Raw genomic sequence first — 19,451 nt, forward strand, 5'->3', positions numbered from 1 at the left:
TTTTTAAAAATTCTGTGATCCCCACCCAGGCTACCTTACCTGTGAGATCAGTCCCTTCTGGGAATATGAGGAGTTGAAGTGGTTCACGGATGTCACAGAAATAATCGATCATGTCTTCAAAGTGGCTCTTGTCATCTTTCCATTTCCTGTGAATGAAGATATAGGCAGCAGCCTGCATGGCCCAACCTAGGATCAATTTAACAAGGATTTACATACAATTTTACTCCAATATCCATATTGTTGAATATAATATTACAGTGTTTTCATTTTACTATGAATGATTTACTAACATAATAAAAATCTCATAATACAGCTTAAAGTAGCCCTGCCCTTGGGTTAAAAACATATACCAGAGAAAACTTTTAAAGGAGTTTGCTAAATGCTGGGGTTTACAAAATTCTCAAAAGCCTCTTTCAAGCCAAGCCTAGCTATTAAAATACCAAAGAGCTCTGGCTGGTGTCGCTCAGTGGATTAAGTGCTGGCCTGCGAACCAAGGGTCACTGATTGGATTCCCAGTCAGGGCACATACCTGGGTTGCAGGCCAGGTTGCCAGTTGCGGGTGCATGAGAGGCAACCACACACTGATGTTTCTCTCCTCTCTGTCCCTCCCTTTCCCTCTTTCTAAAAATAAATAAATAAAATCCTTTTTAAAAAATCAAAGGAAAAAATTCCCTAACATTTATCAGTAACTCATCCAAAGTTTTAACAATCCTAATTAAACAGGCATTTTAACCAAGCTACCTACAAGAGACAGATGACTATGTGTTGTCAGGCTTATAAAGCAGTAAGCAAAGGACTGTTCTCAAGTCATGTATACGAGCATGCTTTAGTATTTCCTTTCTGTACTATTCAACCTGTAAATCCAAATGCTATTTTCAATTCTAGGCACTTCTTTAGATTTTATTTAAAAGGGAAAATGTGCAGTGGCTATAAACATGTTACCCAACGTATACACTGTGATCACATTCCCTTTCTCTAGGGCAAGTCAATCTTGTTGCCAAAGAGGTAGCCCTAAGAGAGGTATGTTTCATCCAAGCAGCCATCCCTCCCTGGCCAGAAATGACTAGAACTAGTGTGGTGAGTACCTATCTTAGGTCAGCCAATCGGAAGTCTAGTCCCTAGTCTACGGAGCATGAAATGCTTGGCCCAAACACAGTAACTATCTCAGCCAATCAAATGTTCTCAGAAATTTTACCCGGGACAATGGAGAAATCAGGTTGGCAGTATATATAAATGCAAACGGATGGACAAAAAAGCATATAACAGAGACAGTAGCAGCTGAGGCGAGACAGATATAGTACACCATAGAGAAGATCTTAAAAAAACAATCTTGCAGCTGAGGTGCCTAACACTGATTTTGATTGCAAACAAAAGACAGTTTTAGTCTCCACATGCACTGGCCAGTCTGTGGAACCACCTCTTGGATGTTGCTAAGAGTCCATCTCCATTAATACCCTCTGTGTCTTTACAATAATCTTCCACTATTTCAGGTAGCGGGGATGAGCAGTAGTTCCTTACAAAGAACACAACTAAAACAAGAGCTATCGGCATTCGGTAAATATAGTAGCATCTGAGAATATATAAAACTATTAAATCATTTCTGAATGATTAGAAAAACTATAGAACTTTATTTGGTTTGAATTAAGTTCAAACTAGAATACTGTTTCCTACAAATACAAATAAGCATATACCAAAAAACCCACTTTAGTACAGGTGGTGCTGTTACACCTCTAATCCCTGCTCACCCACTGCCCTGCCAGTCACACCCATCAGCACTGGACTTGACCCCACACTGACCCTCCCTCGCATCTCTCCCTCATCCGCAGACACCCAGGCCAACAGTGCAGCGTTTGCAGGCAGGGGAGCTCTGGCGTGAGGTCGCTTCGGTTGGAGTCATAACTCCACCAGAAACCAGCTGTTTAGCCCAAAGTCTTTGTCCCTCACTGACCCCAAATGTAAAAATTAGCATAATGTTGTAACAGTATTTACCTGAGACTATTACATAAAGTAAATAAGATTATTTAGCACACAGTATTCAATAAATAGTAGTGATTATTATGATTAAGAAGTTCCAATAATACAAAGAATATTATATCAAGAAACCTAAAAGCGTAACGAAGATCCCATTCACAATAGCAAAATAAAAATGTAAAAAACCCCAAAACCTGCACACATCATGTGAAGACAACTACACAACTAGGCAGAAACAGTGAGGCGTACTGTGCTTCTGAACTCAGCCTGTATGCCAATGATCTCCAAATTTATAATTTATTAGTTTCAGGTAATTCAATCGAATTCCAGTGGCATGAGGGTGTGTGAGAGTTTGGCTAGTTGATCCTAGAGACGGTCTGTAATAATAGAGAGGTGAGAATAGCCGAGATAATTTTAGAGTAGAATAGTAGGATAAGATTCACACCATTAAACGTTTTCATCAAATGTATTATGAAGCAGCAATGATTAATTCAGAACAGTACATCTGCAAAAAGAGACGCATAAAAAAGAATGCAAGACCTAGCAAAAGGCCCTTGAATATGTGAGAAATTTGGCATAAGATAATGACAGTTTTCAAATCACAGGGTAAAGAATAAGTTGGCTGGGTTTGGGTTCTTTTTTTCATTTTTACTGAGGTGTAACAATAAGCTATGCATATACTACGTGTGTACGTGCAAAGCTTAATGAATTGTTACATGTATCTATGTGGCCACCATCCAGATTAGAACCTTTCCGGCAACCCAGAATGCTCCTATGTGCCCTCTGCCAATCAATACCCCCCACCCCAGCAAAGGAAACCATCATTCTCTTCTTTCCCCATAAACCATAGAAGTGAAATCACACAGCAGATATTCTTTTGTCTTTGGTTCAATATTGTGTCGATGAGATTCATTCATCCACATCGTTATGTGCAGCAGTATTTCCTTCTCTGCATTGCTGTGTGGTAGTTAAATGTATGAATATATTACAACTTATACTCTTGATGGAAAGATTTCTGGGATATGAAGAATAGAGTTTATACGGATATTCCCATAGCACTCTTCTGCTAAACGCAAGCATTCAGTTGTATAGAGTGAGTGCTCAGGAGGAGAGCTAGCTACTGCACCGTAAAATTTCTGCATGTCCGGCTTCGGCGGACAGCGCATTTCCCAAAGGAACTATACTAACTGACACTCCCACCAGCAATGTATGAGGCTTCTAACTGCCGTTCTGATAGCCTCACCAACACTAGGTCTTGTGAGTCCTGTTAATTTTAGCCATTCTGATCCAGGTATAGGAGTTTTAATTTGCATTTCCCTTATGATTAATGATGTTTAGAACATTTTCATATGCAAATTGGTCGTCTGGCTATCTTTTTGATAGTGCCTCTTCAAACTTTTTGCCCATTTTTAATGGAACTGTCTTTTATTAACTTGTAGGATACAAAGTTCTTCATGAGATACCTATACACAAAGGAAATATGTAATTTTAGGTTTCACATATATTGGATATATTAAATACCTTCTTCAATCTGTAGCTTGCATTTTCTTCCCCTTAGTGGTATCTTGTTAGGAACCCAACGTTCAGTATTAATGAAACCCAATTTATAAATCTTTTCTATTGTGCTTGGTCCTTTTTGTATTCTATTTAGGAAATCTTTGTCCACTCCGGATTCATAAAGACATCATCTCAGGGATTATTCTGGGGGCTTTACTGGTTTATCTTTCACATTTTGGTTTAGGATCATCTCAAATTAACTTCTGTATTGTGTAAGGTAAGTAAAGGTCCTTGTTTTCCATGTGGATATTCAATTGACAAATACCATTTATTGAAAAGACCAAGAGGCTATTAATTTAAATAAGATATTACATTATACCGTAAGCGAAAACATAGTGCGGTAAAAAAGTCGAACAGCACAGAAGTATACAGACTAAAACACGAAATGCTCTTTTATTTCCCTGTCCTTCAGCCCTAACACACCAGTCATCATCTCTTTTTTGTAGTCCTGGTTAACAATTTGATGTGAATTGTTCCGTATTTCAAAATTCATTATATACATGATTGATGCTTTTTAAAAAATACCTTGAATCATACTTTTATACTGTCCTATTATTTGCTTTTTTTCATTTAACATGTCTATAAATATGGATCTACTTTTTCAATATCTGAGTTGTATTCTCTAAGAGTGCTTCTCAAACCAGTTTTGTTTTTAATTTCCAAACCATTACTGATTGACAGTTTTGTAAACTACAGTAAATTGTTAGAAAGAGGACGACACATGAAGCTGTGACACTGTCACAATACTACAGAATTTCCAGCTACTCTAGTTCTGCACTCAGGGTGGACTCGTAGCGGTTTGCTAACTGGCACTGTTACATAAATCCTATTTTAAGAAGCACGGTCCTACCATACAGATACAGAGTGATCTAGCATCCTATTGTTACCTACGATATATCCAACCTGAGAATCTGGCTCAGCGAAGAAGTTTACTGCGTTCATTTACTAGAACTGTTTTTCTTTTTCTTTTACTGACGTTTTTTGGTTTCCTCTTTGTTATATTTCTTTATGGGTTTTGCCCACCTTTCTCCACTTTTCTCCCCTTCTGTTTCTCGTTAAAATGACATTTTCTTTACCCCCTTCCTTTGTTCTGTAATGCAGAGGTCAGCAAAGTACGGACCAAACCCAGCACATTATCTGCTCAGTATCTTTGACCCACAAGCTAAGATGAGTATTTTGTACTATGTGGAAGTCAGGTGAAACTCAAGTTTTACTGTGTATGGACCAAGTCTGGTGAAAACTTAGCCACACTGGTTTGTTTATGTGTGCAACGTACGGCTGCTTCTGTGCTGCGGTGGCAGAGGGGACAGGCGCGACAGGACAGCACTGCCCGCGAAGCCCGAGCTAGTGACCACCTAGCCCTTCGCTGAAAGCCCACCGACCCCAAACAAAAACGAATGCTTTCCTCTTGTCCCTCTTCCAAGATTTACAGAAATATCCAGCAGTTCCCCAAAGCCGCTGCTGTTATTATTACTAACACATTCCCTATGCTCCACGGAAAGATCTCTAACTATTTAGACTCAACCCCAAGTGTGTTGGCTTCTTTGCTTATCAGCGTTTCTTGTATCCTATGCTCTCCTATTCATCCTCCTGAAGGAATTTCTTTCAAAAAATGTTTGTCTTTGCATTTCTGAAATGAATTTGGTCTCACTTTTAAAGGCTACTAAAGCTAAAAACAGAATTAGGCATTCCAAGTCATTTCCCCCTCAGGATTTTAAAGCTGTTTTTCCACTGTTTCCTATCATCTCATACGGCTTATAGAAGAAGTTTGATATGAGACCGGTTTATGTAGATAACCTAATTCCTTTCCTCTGGAGGCTTTAACGATGCTTGGTTTTATGGAGTTTCACAAGTCTGAGTTCAGGTGTAGAACTTTCTCATCAATTCTGTTCAGCAGTGGACGTGTGGTTCCAGCCTGAGTCTTCAACACTGGGAGTTTCCTTCCGGTATTTAACATAGTTTTCTCCTCTTCCTTCCCTCCGCCTTTCTGTCTGGAGCTTTGGTTAGTTAGACGTTAAGCTTCTGGATCTGTTCTCTCACACTTTTCTTCTCCTTTCACTTTACAACGTGTCCAAGGAAAATCCCTCGGCCTGGTTGTCCCACGTGCTACTCTGGTCCTCAGCTGAGTATGGCCTCCTAATTGAGATCATTTCAGCAATCATCTCCTTAATTTTCAAGATTTACAACTGGCTCTCTTTCATAGCAGCCAAAATTTATGAATAATAATGAAAGTTATGACAAATACAACAGTAATAATTTTAATAAAAATACTTATTGAATGATTACTATGTGCCTGGTACTGTTCTAAGCATATTTATTTAATTCAATTAGTTCTCAAGACAACCTTATGAATTAGGTAAAATTATGATCCCTATTTTATGGATGGGGAAACCGAGGTGCACTGAGATATAAAGCTAGCAGGTGGTGAACCCGGGTTTCACACGCAGGCAGCCTGGCTCCAACGCTGATATTTTTAACCAGGGTACCGAACGTCCTCTCTGCGACATGTACTGGAATCTCTCCGAGGGTATTTACTAAACACAATTTCGATTCTCCTCAGAGAACCGTCTATTCCGCACAGGTTAGACTCCGCATTTTTTAGTACGAGGCTACCTTTAAAGCGGCGCATTTTCCTAAAACGTTAGTTCTGAACTGTCTTCACATCTGCAAAGGCTGTTCTACACGGACAGTCCTGGCAGGCAGAAGGCGCCTCTCCAGTCCAGGTGTGGACAACCATTGCTCCCGTGCGGGAGGGGCCGAGGCGAGGCCCGTGCGGGGGCCACCCCACTTCGCCACGGTTCTGTTGTGTGGGGCTCAGAAATCTCAGGAAGGGCAGTCACATGGCTGCGTCTGCTGCCTCTGGGGCCTCCCCTTCGAAAGCACGACGCTTCTTCCCCTTTGTGCCTCTGCCTTGTCACGTTCCTTTTGCACACCCGCGTGCTTGTGAATTGTTTACTGCTTTTAGCTTAAACATTTTTCTCCCTTTCGTAAAAACCACTGGAACACCTTGTGAGGTTTTTTCCCATTTCGTTGCTATCAAAGCACATTTTATTCTTGTTTAAAGCAATACCCAGATTTCCTTCACATTCATAAAATCTTCAAGTGTACATTTTTGTGAGACTTATTTCATATGTCTATGAACTGATAAACGACAGTGCAAGTGACTGTGTCCTCTGAAATTCGGCTGTGTAACCTGTCACAGTTTTCCATCGGAGGACATCCCGTTATCACCTCAATTTCTCAGACCAGGGCTGGGAGTCTGGCAGGCTGATAAAGACAGATTCTGCGCGTGCTGGCGGGTATTGCTACCTCTATCTTCTTCCTAAAACCCCACTGGCGTTATCAGCACGGCCGTCTCAAAGCAGACAGGAGTAAGCCCTGAGCAAACTCGATTGTTCACGTCTATTCCCTAATTTTAGAACCTGGTTCTCCTTGGCTTTAATTCTCTGTTATCAAGTTGCAGAGGTGGCTAGAGAAAAAAGGCAAACCTATTTACTTGAGTATATTTTTAACATTCATTCTTTCTCAATAAAAAGTAAACCATTTTTATCCTTTTTCATTACAGTGCAGACAGGTACAGTTGAGGGAATCATAAAAAGATCTGCACTACTGACCTGGTGTAAAAGCTGAACTTGGAGGACAGACTGATCTGACGTATCCCTGTTGCCCACATACAGATTGCTTCCTCGCAGTACCTACTGCACTCTGGGACCATGAACACAACTCCAGACACAAAAAGCAATGTGGAAGATAAAGACAAGCAGTTCTCTTCAATGTATTTTCAATCCTGATTACTGGGCGTGGGTGCAACCAAGGAAACGCTACACACGGGCCTCTATTAAAGGAGAACGAGTGGTAACATTAACAGATACAAATTTTATATAAACTCATATCACAACAATCACGATCAAATACTGTGTTTACTGAGTATATACAACAGTAATCACAAAAATAGCCCTGACCGGTGTGGCTCAGTGGGTTGGGCATCGTCCTGCAAACCGAAGCATCGCCGGTTCAATTCCCAGTCAGGGCACATGCGCTTGGCACATGTTCCTCAGTGAGACCACCGCAGCCAAGATACCCCTCCCGATTCTTAACTGTCCTGCCATGGCTGTGGGGCCTGCCTGTTCTACTTCTCTGTCCTTCCTATCCATCTCAACATGGATTCTTGCTATATCCTTAGTTACAGGATTTCTATTCAACTAGTTTTCTTGTGGTTGTCAGTGATGGATGTTTACAATCTAGTTGTAATTCTTATGTGGTTGTGAAAGGAGGGTAGCACAGCATTTACCTAATTCGCCATCTTGACTGGAAGTCCCCCTAATACCATTCTTTAAGAAAAGGAACTAGGGTTTCTTAGAGAAATGCTGAGCCTAGGACTGGGGCAGGGAAAACACGAGAGTCTTGTACCATGCGAAATGGGAAGTAGTTCAAAGGAAAAAAAGATGGGGGCCCAAACGACACAAGAGCCAACTTGCAAGAACTCTCAATGGCCAAATCTGAAACATTTCAGCAACAAAATAAATGATAGGCCTGGATTATAACCCAACTAAAATTAACATTGGTAAGTTTATACGGGCATAATTAATTGACTCAAGCAATAAATGAGAAGGGACAAATACTTACAGAGTTGCAAATAAAATGTGTCAACACTCCCCACTCCAGGACGTAAAGCTTAATTCTCACCCCACCCAGCCCTTGTATGCGGGAGTCCTTAGTGAATAAAATACACAGAGGTGGGCAAAAGGGGGTTTATAGTTGTGAGTACAAGAAACAGAATTTATTTTCGTATTATTATTTATCATTGTATTAGGTATTTGTGTTACAACTGTAAACCTACTTTCGCCCACCCCTGTATATAGAAAGAACACGGAGAAACCTGGCAGCCGGCACTCTGACCAGATGGTTACTATGAACATCACCAGGGATAAGCCACGTTGACACCAAAGCCTTCCTGCTGAGGTGGGAAGGGCACTTCCCCTCTTCTGTGCAGCTCTTCCCCCAGCCCCCGTCTAGTCACGAGAACGCATCACGCCAGCTCACACTGAGGGGCAGACTACAAAGTGTCTACCCAATATTCCTCAGAAACGCCCGCACAAGGGCAGACCGCACAGGACGGAGGAAGGCTCGGGAGACACGGCGACGAAAAGAAATACAGAATCCTCAGCTGGATCCCGAAACAGAAAGAGGACATTAGTGGAAACGCAGGTGAAACCTGAGTCAAGTCTGGAGTTCAGTTAGTAGTTGTGTACCCGTGTTCATCTCTCGTTTTGACACACGTCCCACCGCTATGTAAGAGGCTGAGATGAGGGGAAGCAAACAGGAATTTTTCTGTACTATTTTTGCAGGTGTTCTGTGAGTCTAAAATTATTCCATATAAAAATGTGTTTAAGGACATCTATTTGTTGATGCAAACCTCTGCGTGATTAAAAAATACATGAATCGTGAACACTTTACATTCTAAAACCAAAGACCTAAATATTCTTACTTAGGATTTATTTACTATACCATCTATTTGATTGTAATAGTTACAAGATTATCATTAACAACAGTTCTAAGATACAGTTTTGGCACTATTTCTATTGAGGAAGAACACTTTAAGTTCTCGCCCACATGATATGTCCCTGCCAGGTATTCGTTACACAGTCGTGTAGCGCTCAGATATACCTGCTTTAAGCAAACTGAAAATATTTTCCATAAGATTTACAATAAGCCACATAGGCTTTTAAAACGCCCCTAAGAATGACGTGCGTAATAAACACAACAGCTGGGGTAGCCTCCCTAGTGTGCAACGTTGCTTTCTCCTTGAAAATGCCCTTACCATTCGGCGTACCTTACGGAGCCACAAGACAACTGACGGCACTGGAGTCAACTTATCGATTGAAATCAAGGTGAAAAAACAAACTATAAGGTACATTGGGTCCATCCCTCCTATCTTTTTACTATTATCGTAAATACCCTTTTCAAAGTTGGCCCAAACTGGTCATTGTAAGATCTATTCTATTTTATTTGTACTTCTCCACTAAACGCAAAGTACATACAAAACCCAAAAGCTACCTCAAAATTATTTTACTGCTTTCTCGTAAAAGCCCCCTGCTGTAAAAGCATTCCTTTTTAGGTAATTTTTAGAATCTACTTATTGATTTAGGCAAAGGAATTCCTTAACTTACAGCAGACTGAGGGTAAAAAAGGCCTCAGGTCAGAATGAGTCTCCTGGCTCACGCTGGGGATGCCGAGCAGCCTGAAGCCATGCCAACCTGACTGAGGTCCTCGAGCGGCACACGTCCGGGTGGCATCCAACTTAGGAGACCGACTGCATCAACTTCAGCGAGTGACTGATTGGATAACTTCAAAACCCAGAGCCATTTCTCTCAGCCAAAGAAACTGCCAACTTCCACACAGCTCAGGGCTCGAGATATGTCAAGAAATCAGCTAACGCATTCAAAACGAAAGCTTCATTTAAATTACTTAGATCTCGGTGCAATCCTAAAAATTACTTAGTTCTCAGTGTAATCCTAGAAAGAAGTGTAATCCTGGTATACTGCCTGGCACATGATTTAGGTGAACTGAACCTTTGTTCCCGATGCGTTTCCGCCCACGAAGGAAAAAAAAAATTCAAACTCCTCTCAGCCAAGCAACTCTGGCAAGTGAAACTGCAAAATCAACAGTTACAAGGACTTATTTTTCACCTAGCAGTAGACTTGCGAAGATGAAACTGATCTGTGCTATGTATCTGAAAATACACAGGTGTGTGTGGGGGATATCTAGCCATAGAACTAAAATGTGCTTGATATACTCTATTTCATTTGAGAGTTTTCACTGAAATCTTGATTCATAAGCATTCGGTACAATTTACTGAATGAATCAATCAATCATTAGATACTTTTCTGTGTAGATTGGTGACATGGGGGATAAGAAGTTATAGCAGGATGCTTTTGGCTACAAGTAACAGAATACCATCTGAAAGTCACCTAAGCAAGCTGGGTTTATGTTTCCCACATAAAACGAAGCCTGCGCCGGAGGCTGGTTGGGACGCCAGGCTCTCACATTCTACCCTGCCTTCCTCTTGGGCTCGAGGTGGTTGCAGCAGCTCCACGTACGATGTGCTCTCACTATAACGTCCCCAAGCAGGGAAGGAGCGCATCAGCCCTCCAATCAACCTTTCCTTAGTAAGGAGGAAAACCTGCATCCTGACGGACTCCACGTTAAGTCCCCTCGGTGAGACTAGCCAAGGAGGCTGAGAAGGCAGAATCAGGTATTTTCACCCTCAGTTTAGGATGTATCAGACATTCATTGTTAAACTTAGTAAAACATTCAAATATGCTCCCTGCAGAGTCCTTCCAAAAAGGCGCAGGCAGTTGTTAGTTTGGTGATGAGGATCGCTTACCTAATGTTAAGTGACCAAACTAATACACTTTGGTTGCACCAAAGAAACTAATGGGGGTGAAGTGTTCCTGGTACTGAATCTTGTGGAGAGTTTTCTCCAATTTAGAAATGTACTGGTCTTCTTTTGCTGAGCCGTGAAATGGAAGAGCAGTGTAAAATTTTGTGAACTAAAAAAATAGATCTACCAAAACGGATGCAGTCAAAGACTTGTGTGGCTTACAGATGGTTCTAGTTTTAGTGAATGTCCATTTTAAGCAGGAGGAGCTGGATAGAAGAGAGAGAGTTGTCCTTCTCCCAGGAGATGAAGTCTGCTATTATTATAAACTGTAAATATCTCAAACAGAAAAACATGCATTCTTTATGCCTAATATACAACACATAATAAAACTGACTTCAATAAACTTAGCATTAAAACTGAGCAACAGTATCTTTAAATAAATCTATACCTTACTAACATTAATGAAATACAATTAAAACTGCAAATCTGACCACACAAAGTGGATTATCTTTCCAGTCGACATGTGGTCCCTGTTGCACCACTTCCACGTTTAAGAGCAACACGCGCTATCGTTGCTCTCCAAGAGCTCTGGCGAGGCACACGACAAATGTGAGCCACCTGGCGTTTCATTCATGATCTTCAGCAAGAGAAATGCTTATAAAACACCAAAGACATTTAAAATAAAATTCCAGTTATTCCTGTAAATCAAGTTTGACCAAAAAATTTTAATATTTTGGCAGACAGATGATCCTCTGGGAGACTGAATTTATGAATAGCCTCCTACCCAGTTTCGAACATCCTGCTGACGCGAACACCGCAGGACCCCCTGAACACACGCACTCACAGGCTCCGGGCGCCTTTGACAAGCAGATTCGCAGAGGGCCACCCTGGTACTTCGGACTTCCCCCTGACTCATTCCCAACGGTCTGGCCGTATTTCACAACTGATGATTTTCCTGGCTTTCACCATTGCGTTATGTGGCAGCTTCAGAATTGAGTTATACAATTTACTTTGTCAGGGAGCTTTTTAGTTTAGTACACGATGTGGCCACTTTTGAAATCACAATCTCTTTAATTTTACCACATCATGCTTGCTTTCGAAAAGCCTCAAACTCCTCTGCTACTCTAGTGTGATTAATTAATGATCCAGAAAAACCAAAAAGCCATGAGCTGGGAGGGCACAAATGGCATCTGCATTTCCTAGTACAAGCTCAACAGGCAAATGGACTTTTTATGACACCTTTGGGTCTAATATTTCATTTCATTAGATTTTGCTAAGTGGTTACAAAGTTGGTTAAAAATAAGAACCTATGTGTATGCCACCAATAGAAACAGCTGACATCTAAACATAGGGCATTTTTTTTCCCTTAAAATCTAAATACATATCTCCTAGTTAACTTACCAAAACTCTTTGTAACTTGACCTGGAATCTAAACACTCTTAATGATTTCTTTCCTAGCTTGCTACGTAAGTGTGTTACTTTTATACTTCAAGAAAAGAACTTTCAAATTCCCAACTCTAATCTATTCCCAGAACTGGCACTATAGATATAAAATATTATTTTTCTTTAGTGATTATATTCCAAATAATCTGGTAAGCAAAATTTTATTTTAAAATAATTATAAATAGCAATAGTGAATACTCCCAAAAGTCATGCTAAATTGTCAACAAGCTAAGTCTGACACAGTCTGAAGCCAGACAGTGCTGTGACACTAAGACACAACTATTCTCTTCCCTTTCGTTCATTTCTTCCTGCAAATTCCAACTGTATTACTCTCACTGGCAAAGGAACTTTGTTTTGGGTTGGTTTTTTGCTGCCTACACTTCTGCCTGGCTTAGTTCACTTTTGCACTTATTCACTGCAGAGATACTAAAATGTTTTTTTTCTCCAATCCAAAAATCTGTTCTCATTAGTGGTTTGCATTTTCATGAAATCCTATCAAGTCTGCAAATATTTACAATATGTAAGACATTCTGAGCAGCTTATAACTCATGTGAGAAAAGAAAATAGGCAAATGGAAAAGCTAAAAACGGCATACTTGCATAGAAACACACGGTGAGAGAGGGGACAGGTTTGCGATGATAAAGATGGCTATGCCAGTGCAGAGTGGGTGGAAATGAAGATGAGGAAATCAAACAGAATACGGGTCTGTGAGACACTGGAAGAATCAGAGGTCTCCCACGGACCTCCGCAAGGCAAAAGGTGGATGTTCCAAATGGAACTACAGGAGGAAGGGGCAGCAGCAAGTAGTAATATCCTACTGGCATTTAATTTAATCCTCGCGACCATCCAGTGAGCAGCACTACTTTTTAAATTCTGAGGTGTAATCTGATGTATAACATTATTAATTTCAGGTATGACAAGACGATCCCATGTATTATTGGGCAAAAGTAGGGTTATAGTTGTTTGTGTGAAAATGACATAAGGAAAAACTCTGTTTCACGTCCTCACAACTCTAAGACCACTGTTGCTGATCCCGTATGTGTACATAGCAGTGATTTTCAACCTTCTTCCTCCCGTGGCACACACAAACTAGTTACTACAACCTGGAGCACACCAAAAAGTGTGTTTTTTGCCAATCTGACCAAAAAAAAATAGGTATAATTTTGATTCACTCACACCTGACAAGTGTTGGCTGTTGTCATTTTTTTATTTGACAATCCAAGAGAAAAGAGGTCAATTCCCCCGACTAAGTAGGTCAGGTGTTGCATGTTTTGAAAATTCTTGTGGCACACCAGTCAAAAGTCTCTGATATGTAGTGAAATGATCACCACAATGGTCTAGTTAACATCTACCACCACACAGTTACAAAATTTTTTTTTATGATGAGAACTTTCTCGATCTACTCTCTCAGTAACGTTCAAATACACACTACAGCATTATTAACTACAGTCACCACGCTGTACATTATTCCCGTATTTATTTTATGACTAGAAGTTTGTCCTTTTTGACCACTTTCCCCCATTTTGCCCACCCCTCAACCCCCAGCTTCTGGCAACCATCAATCTGTTCCCTGAATCTATGAGTTCGTTGTGTGTGTGTGTGTGTGTGTGTTTTAATTCCACATAGAAGTGAGACCATATGTGTATGTCTTCCTCTATCTGATTTACTTAACACCTCAAAGTCCATCCGTGTTGTCACAGGTGGCTGGGTTTCCTTCTTTTTATGGCTAAACAGTATTCTCTATTGTGTGTGTGTCTGCGTATACCGCTTTCACCTATCCATTCACCTGCCAAGTGACAATTAGTTGTTTCCATGCCTTGGCTATTGTACATAACGCTGCAAAGAATGAGTTGGTGCAAAAATCCTTTTATGTTACCTAGAAGTGGAATTGCTGGATCGAGTGCCAGTTGTATTTTTGATATTTAAAAAAAATTGTTTTCTTCCATATTGTTTTCCATAGTAGCTGCAAGCAAGATACACTCCTACCAATAGTGTGTAAGGGTTCCCATTTCTCTACATCCTCCCCGTCATTTACCGCATTCTGCCATGTGTAATGGGCACTTTTTGCCCAAATTTTTGAGGGGAAAATAAGGATGCACATTATACATGGGCATAATGAATACATACCATGGGTATAATGATCTTGTGTATCATGTGCACCAAAACATAAGTGCATATTATACATGGGAGCGCATTCTACACAGCAAAACATGGTATTATTCCTCAAGTATTTGAAAACAGCCATTCTGAAAGGTGTGAGGTATATTTCACGCTGCGGTTTTGAGTTGCATCTCCTGGTGATTAGTGATGTTGAGAATCTCCTCACGTACCTGGTGGCCATTTGTATGTCTTCTTTGAAAGACTGCATTTAGATCCTCTGCCCATTTACTCATCAGATTCTGTTTGTTGCTACTGAGTTATACTCATTCTTTGTATTTTATGGATATTAACCCCTTGTCACATATGATTTGCAAGTATTTGTTCTCATTCTACAGGCTGCCTTTTCATTCTGTGGATGGTTTCCTTTGCTGTGCAGAAACGTTTTAGTTTGATGTAGTTCCACTTGTCTACTTTTGCTTATGGTGTCAGATCCAAAAACTCATCACTAATACCAATGTCAAGGTATTGTTTTCTTTTAGGAGTTTTATGGTTTCAGGTCTTACATTCAAGTCTTTAATCATTTATAGTTAATTTTGTGTTTGGTATAGGAAAATGTGTCCAGTTTCATTATTTTGCATGTGACTGTCCACTTTTCCCAATACAATTTATTTAAGAGACTTTCATTTTCTCACTAATATTCTTAATTCCTTTGTCTTCATAGGTTTATTTCTATACAATATATAGGCTTATGTATAGGTTTATTTCTGGCATCTCTGCTCTGTTCCATTGTCTGTTTTGATGCCAATTCCACACTATTTTGATTGCAATAGCTTTGTGATACAGTTTGAAATCAGGTCAAATTGTACCTCCAACTTTGTTTTTCTTTCTCAAGATTGCTCTGTCTAGTCAGGGTCTTATGTGTTTTTATACAGATTTTAGGATTGTTTGTTTTATTTCTGTAAAAAAAAGAAATTGCATTGGAACTTGGGCAGAAATTTCACTGAATCTGCAGACTGCTTTTACTAGTCTGAACATTTTAACAACATTAATTCTTCCAATCCATCAACACAGAATTATCTTTCCATGTATGTGTGTCTTCTTCAGTTTCTTTCATTAACATCTTATAGTTTTCAGTGTACAGATCTTTCACCTCTTTGGTTAAGTTTATTTCTAAGGTATTTTATTCTTTCTGATGACATTGTGAATGAGATTGTTTTCTTAATTTCTCTTCCTGATAGCTCATTGTTAGTGTACAGAAATACAACATATTTTTGAGTATCAATTTTGCATCTTGTAGCTTCACTGAATTCATTTATTAGTTATAAGTTTTTTGGGAGAGTATAGAATTTTCTATATACAATGTGATCTGCAACTAGTGAACAGTTCTACTTATTTTCCGTTTTGGATGCCTTTTGTTTGTTTTTTGGCTACCTGCTCTGGTGGAGACTTTTAACACTGGGTTGAATAAGGGTGACAGAAATAGGCATCCTTGCCTTGTTCCTGGTCTTACAAAAGAAGCTTTCAGCTTCTCACCACTGAGCATGATGTTAGCCTGTCATATGGCTTTTATCATGCTGAGGGACATTCCCTCTACACCCACATCATTGAGAGTTTTCATAATAAACAGATGTTGAATATTGCCAAATGCTTTTTCTGCATCTATTGAGATGATCATATGATTTTTATCCCTCATTTTGCTAATGTGGTGTATCACATTGATTGATTGATTGAAACTGAACTATCCTGACATCCTAATTGATCGTGATTATGATTTTTTCTAAAGTTGCGTGAACTGGAAAGAAGCAGTTAGAACTGTCATGATTTGCAGATGACATGATACTATATACAGAGAACCCTAAAGCTCCCACCAAAAGCTATTAGAATAAATGAAGTCAGTAAAGTAGCAGGATACAATATTGATATTCATAAATCAGTTGCATTTTTATATAACAACAAAATATTAGAAAGGAAAACAATCTCATTTACAATCTCATCAAAAAGAATAAAATTCTAGAAATACAAGGAGGTGAAAGACCTGTAGTTGGGAAACTATAAGACAGTAAAGAAAGAAACTGAAAAAGATACAGATAAATGGGAGCATACACATATACAATGCTGATGGATAAGAATTAACATCATTAAAATGTCCACACTACCCAAAGCAATCTACAGATTCAGTGCAATCACTATAAAAACACCAACGGCATTTTTCACAAACTAGAACAAATAATCCAAAAAAATTATATGGAACCACAAAAGACCCCAAACAGCCAAAGCAATCTTGAGAAAGAAGAACAGTTGGAGGTATCACGCTACCTGACTGCAAACGATACTACAAGGCTACAGTCATGAAAACAACATGGTACTGGCATAGAAACAGACACATAGACCAACGGAACAGAATACAGAGCCCAGGAACACACACACACCTAGACTGTGAATTAGTCTATGAAAAAAGGCAAAAATATTCAGAGGGGTAAAAACAGGCTCTTCAATAGATGGTGGTAGGAAAACCAGATCACGTTCTTACACCATATACAGGAATAAACTCAAAATGGATTACAGACAATGTAAATAGTTTATTCTCTCTTTCAACATTAAATGTTTCAAAAAAGAGATTCAAATAAAGTAATCTGTTATGATCCACTAAGAAAAAAATGAAACTGGTGACTGTTTTTAGGCCAGTAAAGAAAAAATGGTAATGGCTCTTATACTTCAGTGGATTTTAGTAAATTACTCTTTTTTAAGTTGGTGTATCACATGTAGGATGAATGAACTGAATTTGTGAGTAACCTACCAAATCCAGGCACACTTTTGAGACTGGCTTTGAGACACACTTTCTCCAGTCTGAGGTAGCTGTATCTCATCAGACAATTCCACAGGAACATCCAGTCCATCCTCGTCCGGTGGTTCATGATGATGACACTTCTCTCTCCCGGAACAAACGCGTCACCTGTTATAATCACTTTTACACCAAACATGGTCTCCAGCAATGCCTAGGGCAAAACAAAATAGACACAGAACAAATTGAAGTAGCTATTTCCCATATGTAAATAAGGCAAAAGTATAGTGTTTCCCATAAGTCTGCTATGATAAATCAGGAAAAAGAAGTTAATCTGGAAGAATGAGAATGTGAAGGCAACATTTCTATTTTGAGTTCTAATAACTTAAGTGCCTGGCAGTTTCCCAATTAAAAAATGCTAACTTTCATTGAAGTCTTCATGATACTACCTTAAAAAGAAAAAGACACACGAAATTCCACTGTGATTTTTTAAGGGTAAAGGGCTGCGGGAACAGAAAGTCAAACTTTTTATTTCATACCTTCTACACTGTGATCTTTTTAAAAACAAATACACACCCGCTTATTTTAACAATATGTAAAGAATAAAAAATGCATTTGACTAGCCTTAGCACCTACAGCAGTGCTTGGCACAGAAAATGCTCAAATATTTGCCAAATTCTTAAATTAACTTTTCTGATTAATACTATGTATAAAATATTTAAAAGAAAAGGATATTATACACTGGTGTTCTTAAAAGAGAAATAACAGATACTCAGAAAACTTGGCTGCTGATTTCAATCCCCATTTAAATCTTCAAATAATTTTAATTTTACTAGTTAATATTAAACTTCACTATTCATGGAGAGAAAACTGGTCCAAGGCAGATAAAATAAAAAGAAAATTAAAATTTCCTTGGCAGGATCATGAAAACCTTGATCGAACTGTAGCAAATAACCTGTGGTACAGCTCCACAGTGGACCACGACACAACGTAAGAAAATGAAGAGCAGGTACCTACAACGACACTGACAACACAAGCATAAAGCTGAGACAGAGGCGAAGCAAACAAGACCGAACATGCACCGTAAGTGCCCACACATAAAACTCTCTCACACAGACAGCCGCTCAGATATTTCGGTGGGAACTGGCTGGGGAGTAAAATTATAAACATCAAGGAAATAAGTGCCTTACCAGCCAGGTTAGTGGCTGCTTCTACCCGACACGAGGCTGCTGTGAGTGGCCGCGAGGCGGCCTGCGGGAGGGCTGCCAGTGTGCTGTTTCCTGACCTGGTTGGTAGCTGGACTTTAAAATTATATATTAAAGCGTGCGCTTATGTTTTATTAACTTTTCACTATGTTTGCTCTATTTCACACACAAAAAGCTATTTTTTAAAGAACATAATACAAAAGAAAAATAGGACTTCAACAACATAAGAATAAATAGGATCAGGAATAAAAGATTAAAAGGAATATTAGCTAAAGGAAAGAAGAAATTAGAAATGTTTTATGTCCAAAGCAGTGCAGAGTCAGAGTGTTAAGATACCAGCAGAGTAAAAAGGGATCGTTTGGGCTAACGCAGCTGTGGATATCCCAGAAGTCCCCATGACGTTACGTCCCCTTGGCTGAGATTCACTTTAGGGCCTGGGTATTTAACCTGGCATTTATTAAGCCCTAGAGGAATGGCCTCCAAGAGGTCAATAAACACGTACACTTCTTGAAATTATACATGGAACATTGCTAGGCAAAATGCCTATAGTTTTTATCAGATTTCCAAAGGGGTCCATGAACACTCAAATAATTATATCCCCACTCAAAGTCTCTGGGCCAGTAGACTTCATGATGGAGAGAACCGTGGCAGAGGCTGCTGGGACCCGCAGTAAGAAATGTGTCTTTTTCTAATTTGTAAGCATACAGGACCACCAACTACCAAGATGAATCACTCCATTTTTATGTCTTAGCCAAGAGGACATGTGTGACTTCACCATCCAAGGTTACTGTATTTTGCCGTGTGTCATGCATTCCAGTGTATAGTGCTCACCCATGTTTTAGGCTCAAACTTTCAGGAAAAAAAATCTTCCATCTTAATTTTTTAATTCAATTTTTTACTTATATTTAGAAACAAAACCAATTATCGTATTCCAGGGCATTAGCTTGCATACAGATACTGTTAAGTTTTCTAGAGTTACAATTTTAACGCATAAGCATAACCACAAGAA

General features: G+C 39.4%; 1 protein-coding gene across 7 annotated transcripts in view; it reads right to left on the reverse strand.

Annotated features, from left to right (window-relative positions):
• LCLAT1 (lysocardiolipin acyltransferase 1) overlaps positions 1-19,451 on the reverse strand; it is a 140,116-nt gene that overhangs the window by 61,243 nt on the left and 59,422 nt on the right. For all 7 annotated transcript variants that reach the window (XM_045189296.3, XM_024552614.4, XM_045189295.3 and 4 more), the window contains 2 exons: positions 17,253-17,451; positions 40-186 (listed from right to left, as the gene is read on the reverse strand). In XM_045189296.3, coding sequence (XP_045045231.2) covers positions 40-186; positions 17,253-17,451 — 346 coding nt within the window. The remainder of the gene's footprint in view (positions 1-39; positions 187-17,252; positions 17,452-19,451) is intronic.

This window comes from Desmodus rotundus, chromosome 5, assembly GCF_022682495.2.
Source record: "Desmodus rotundus isolate HL8 chromosome 5, HLdesRot8A.1, whole genome shotgun sequence".
Lineage (NCBI taxonomy): Eukaryota > Metazoa > Chordata > Mammalia > Chiroptera > Phyllostomidae > Desmodus > Desmodus rotundus.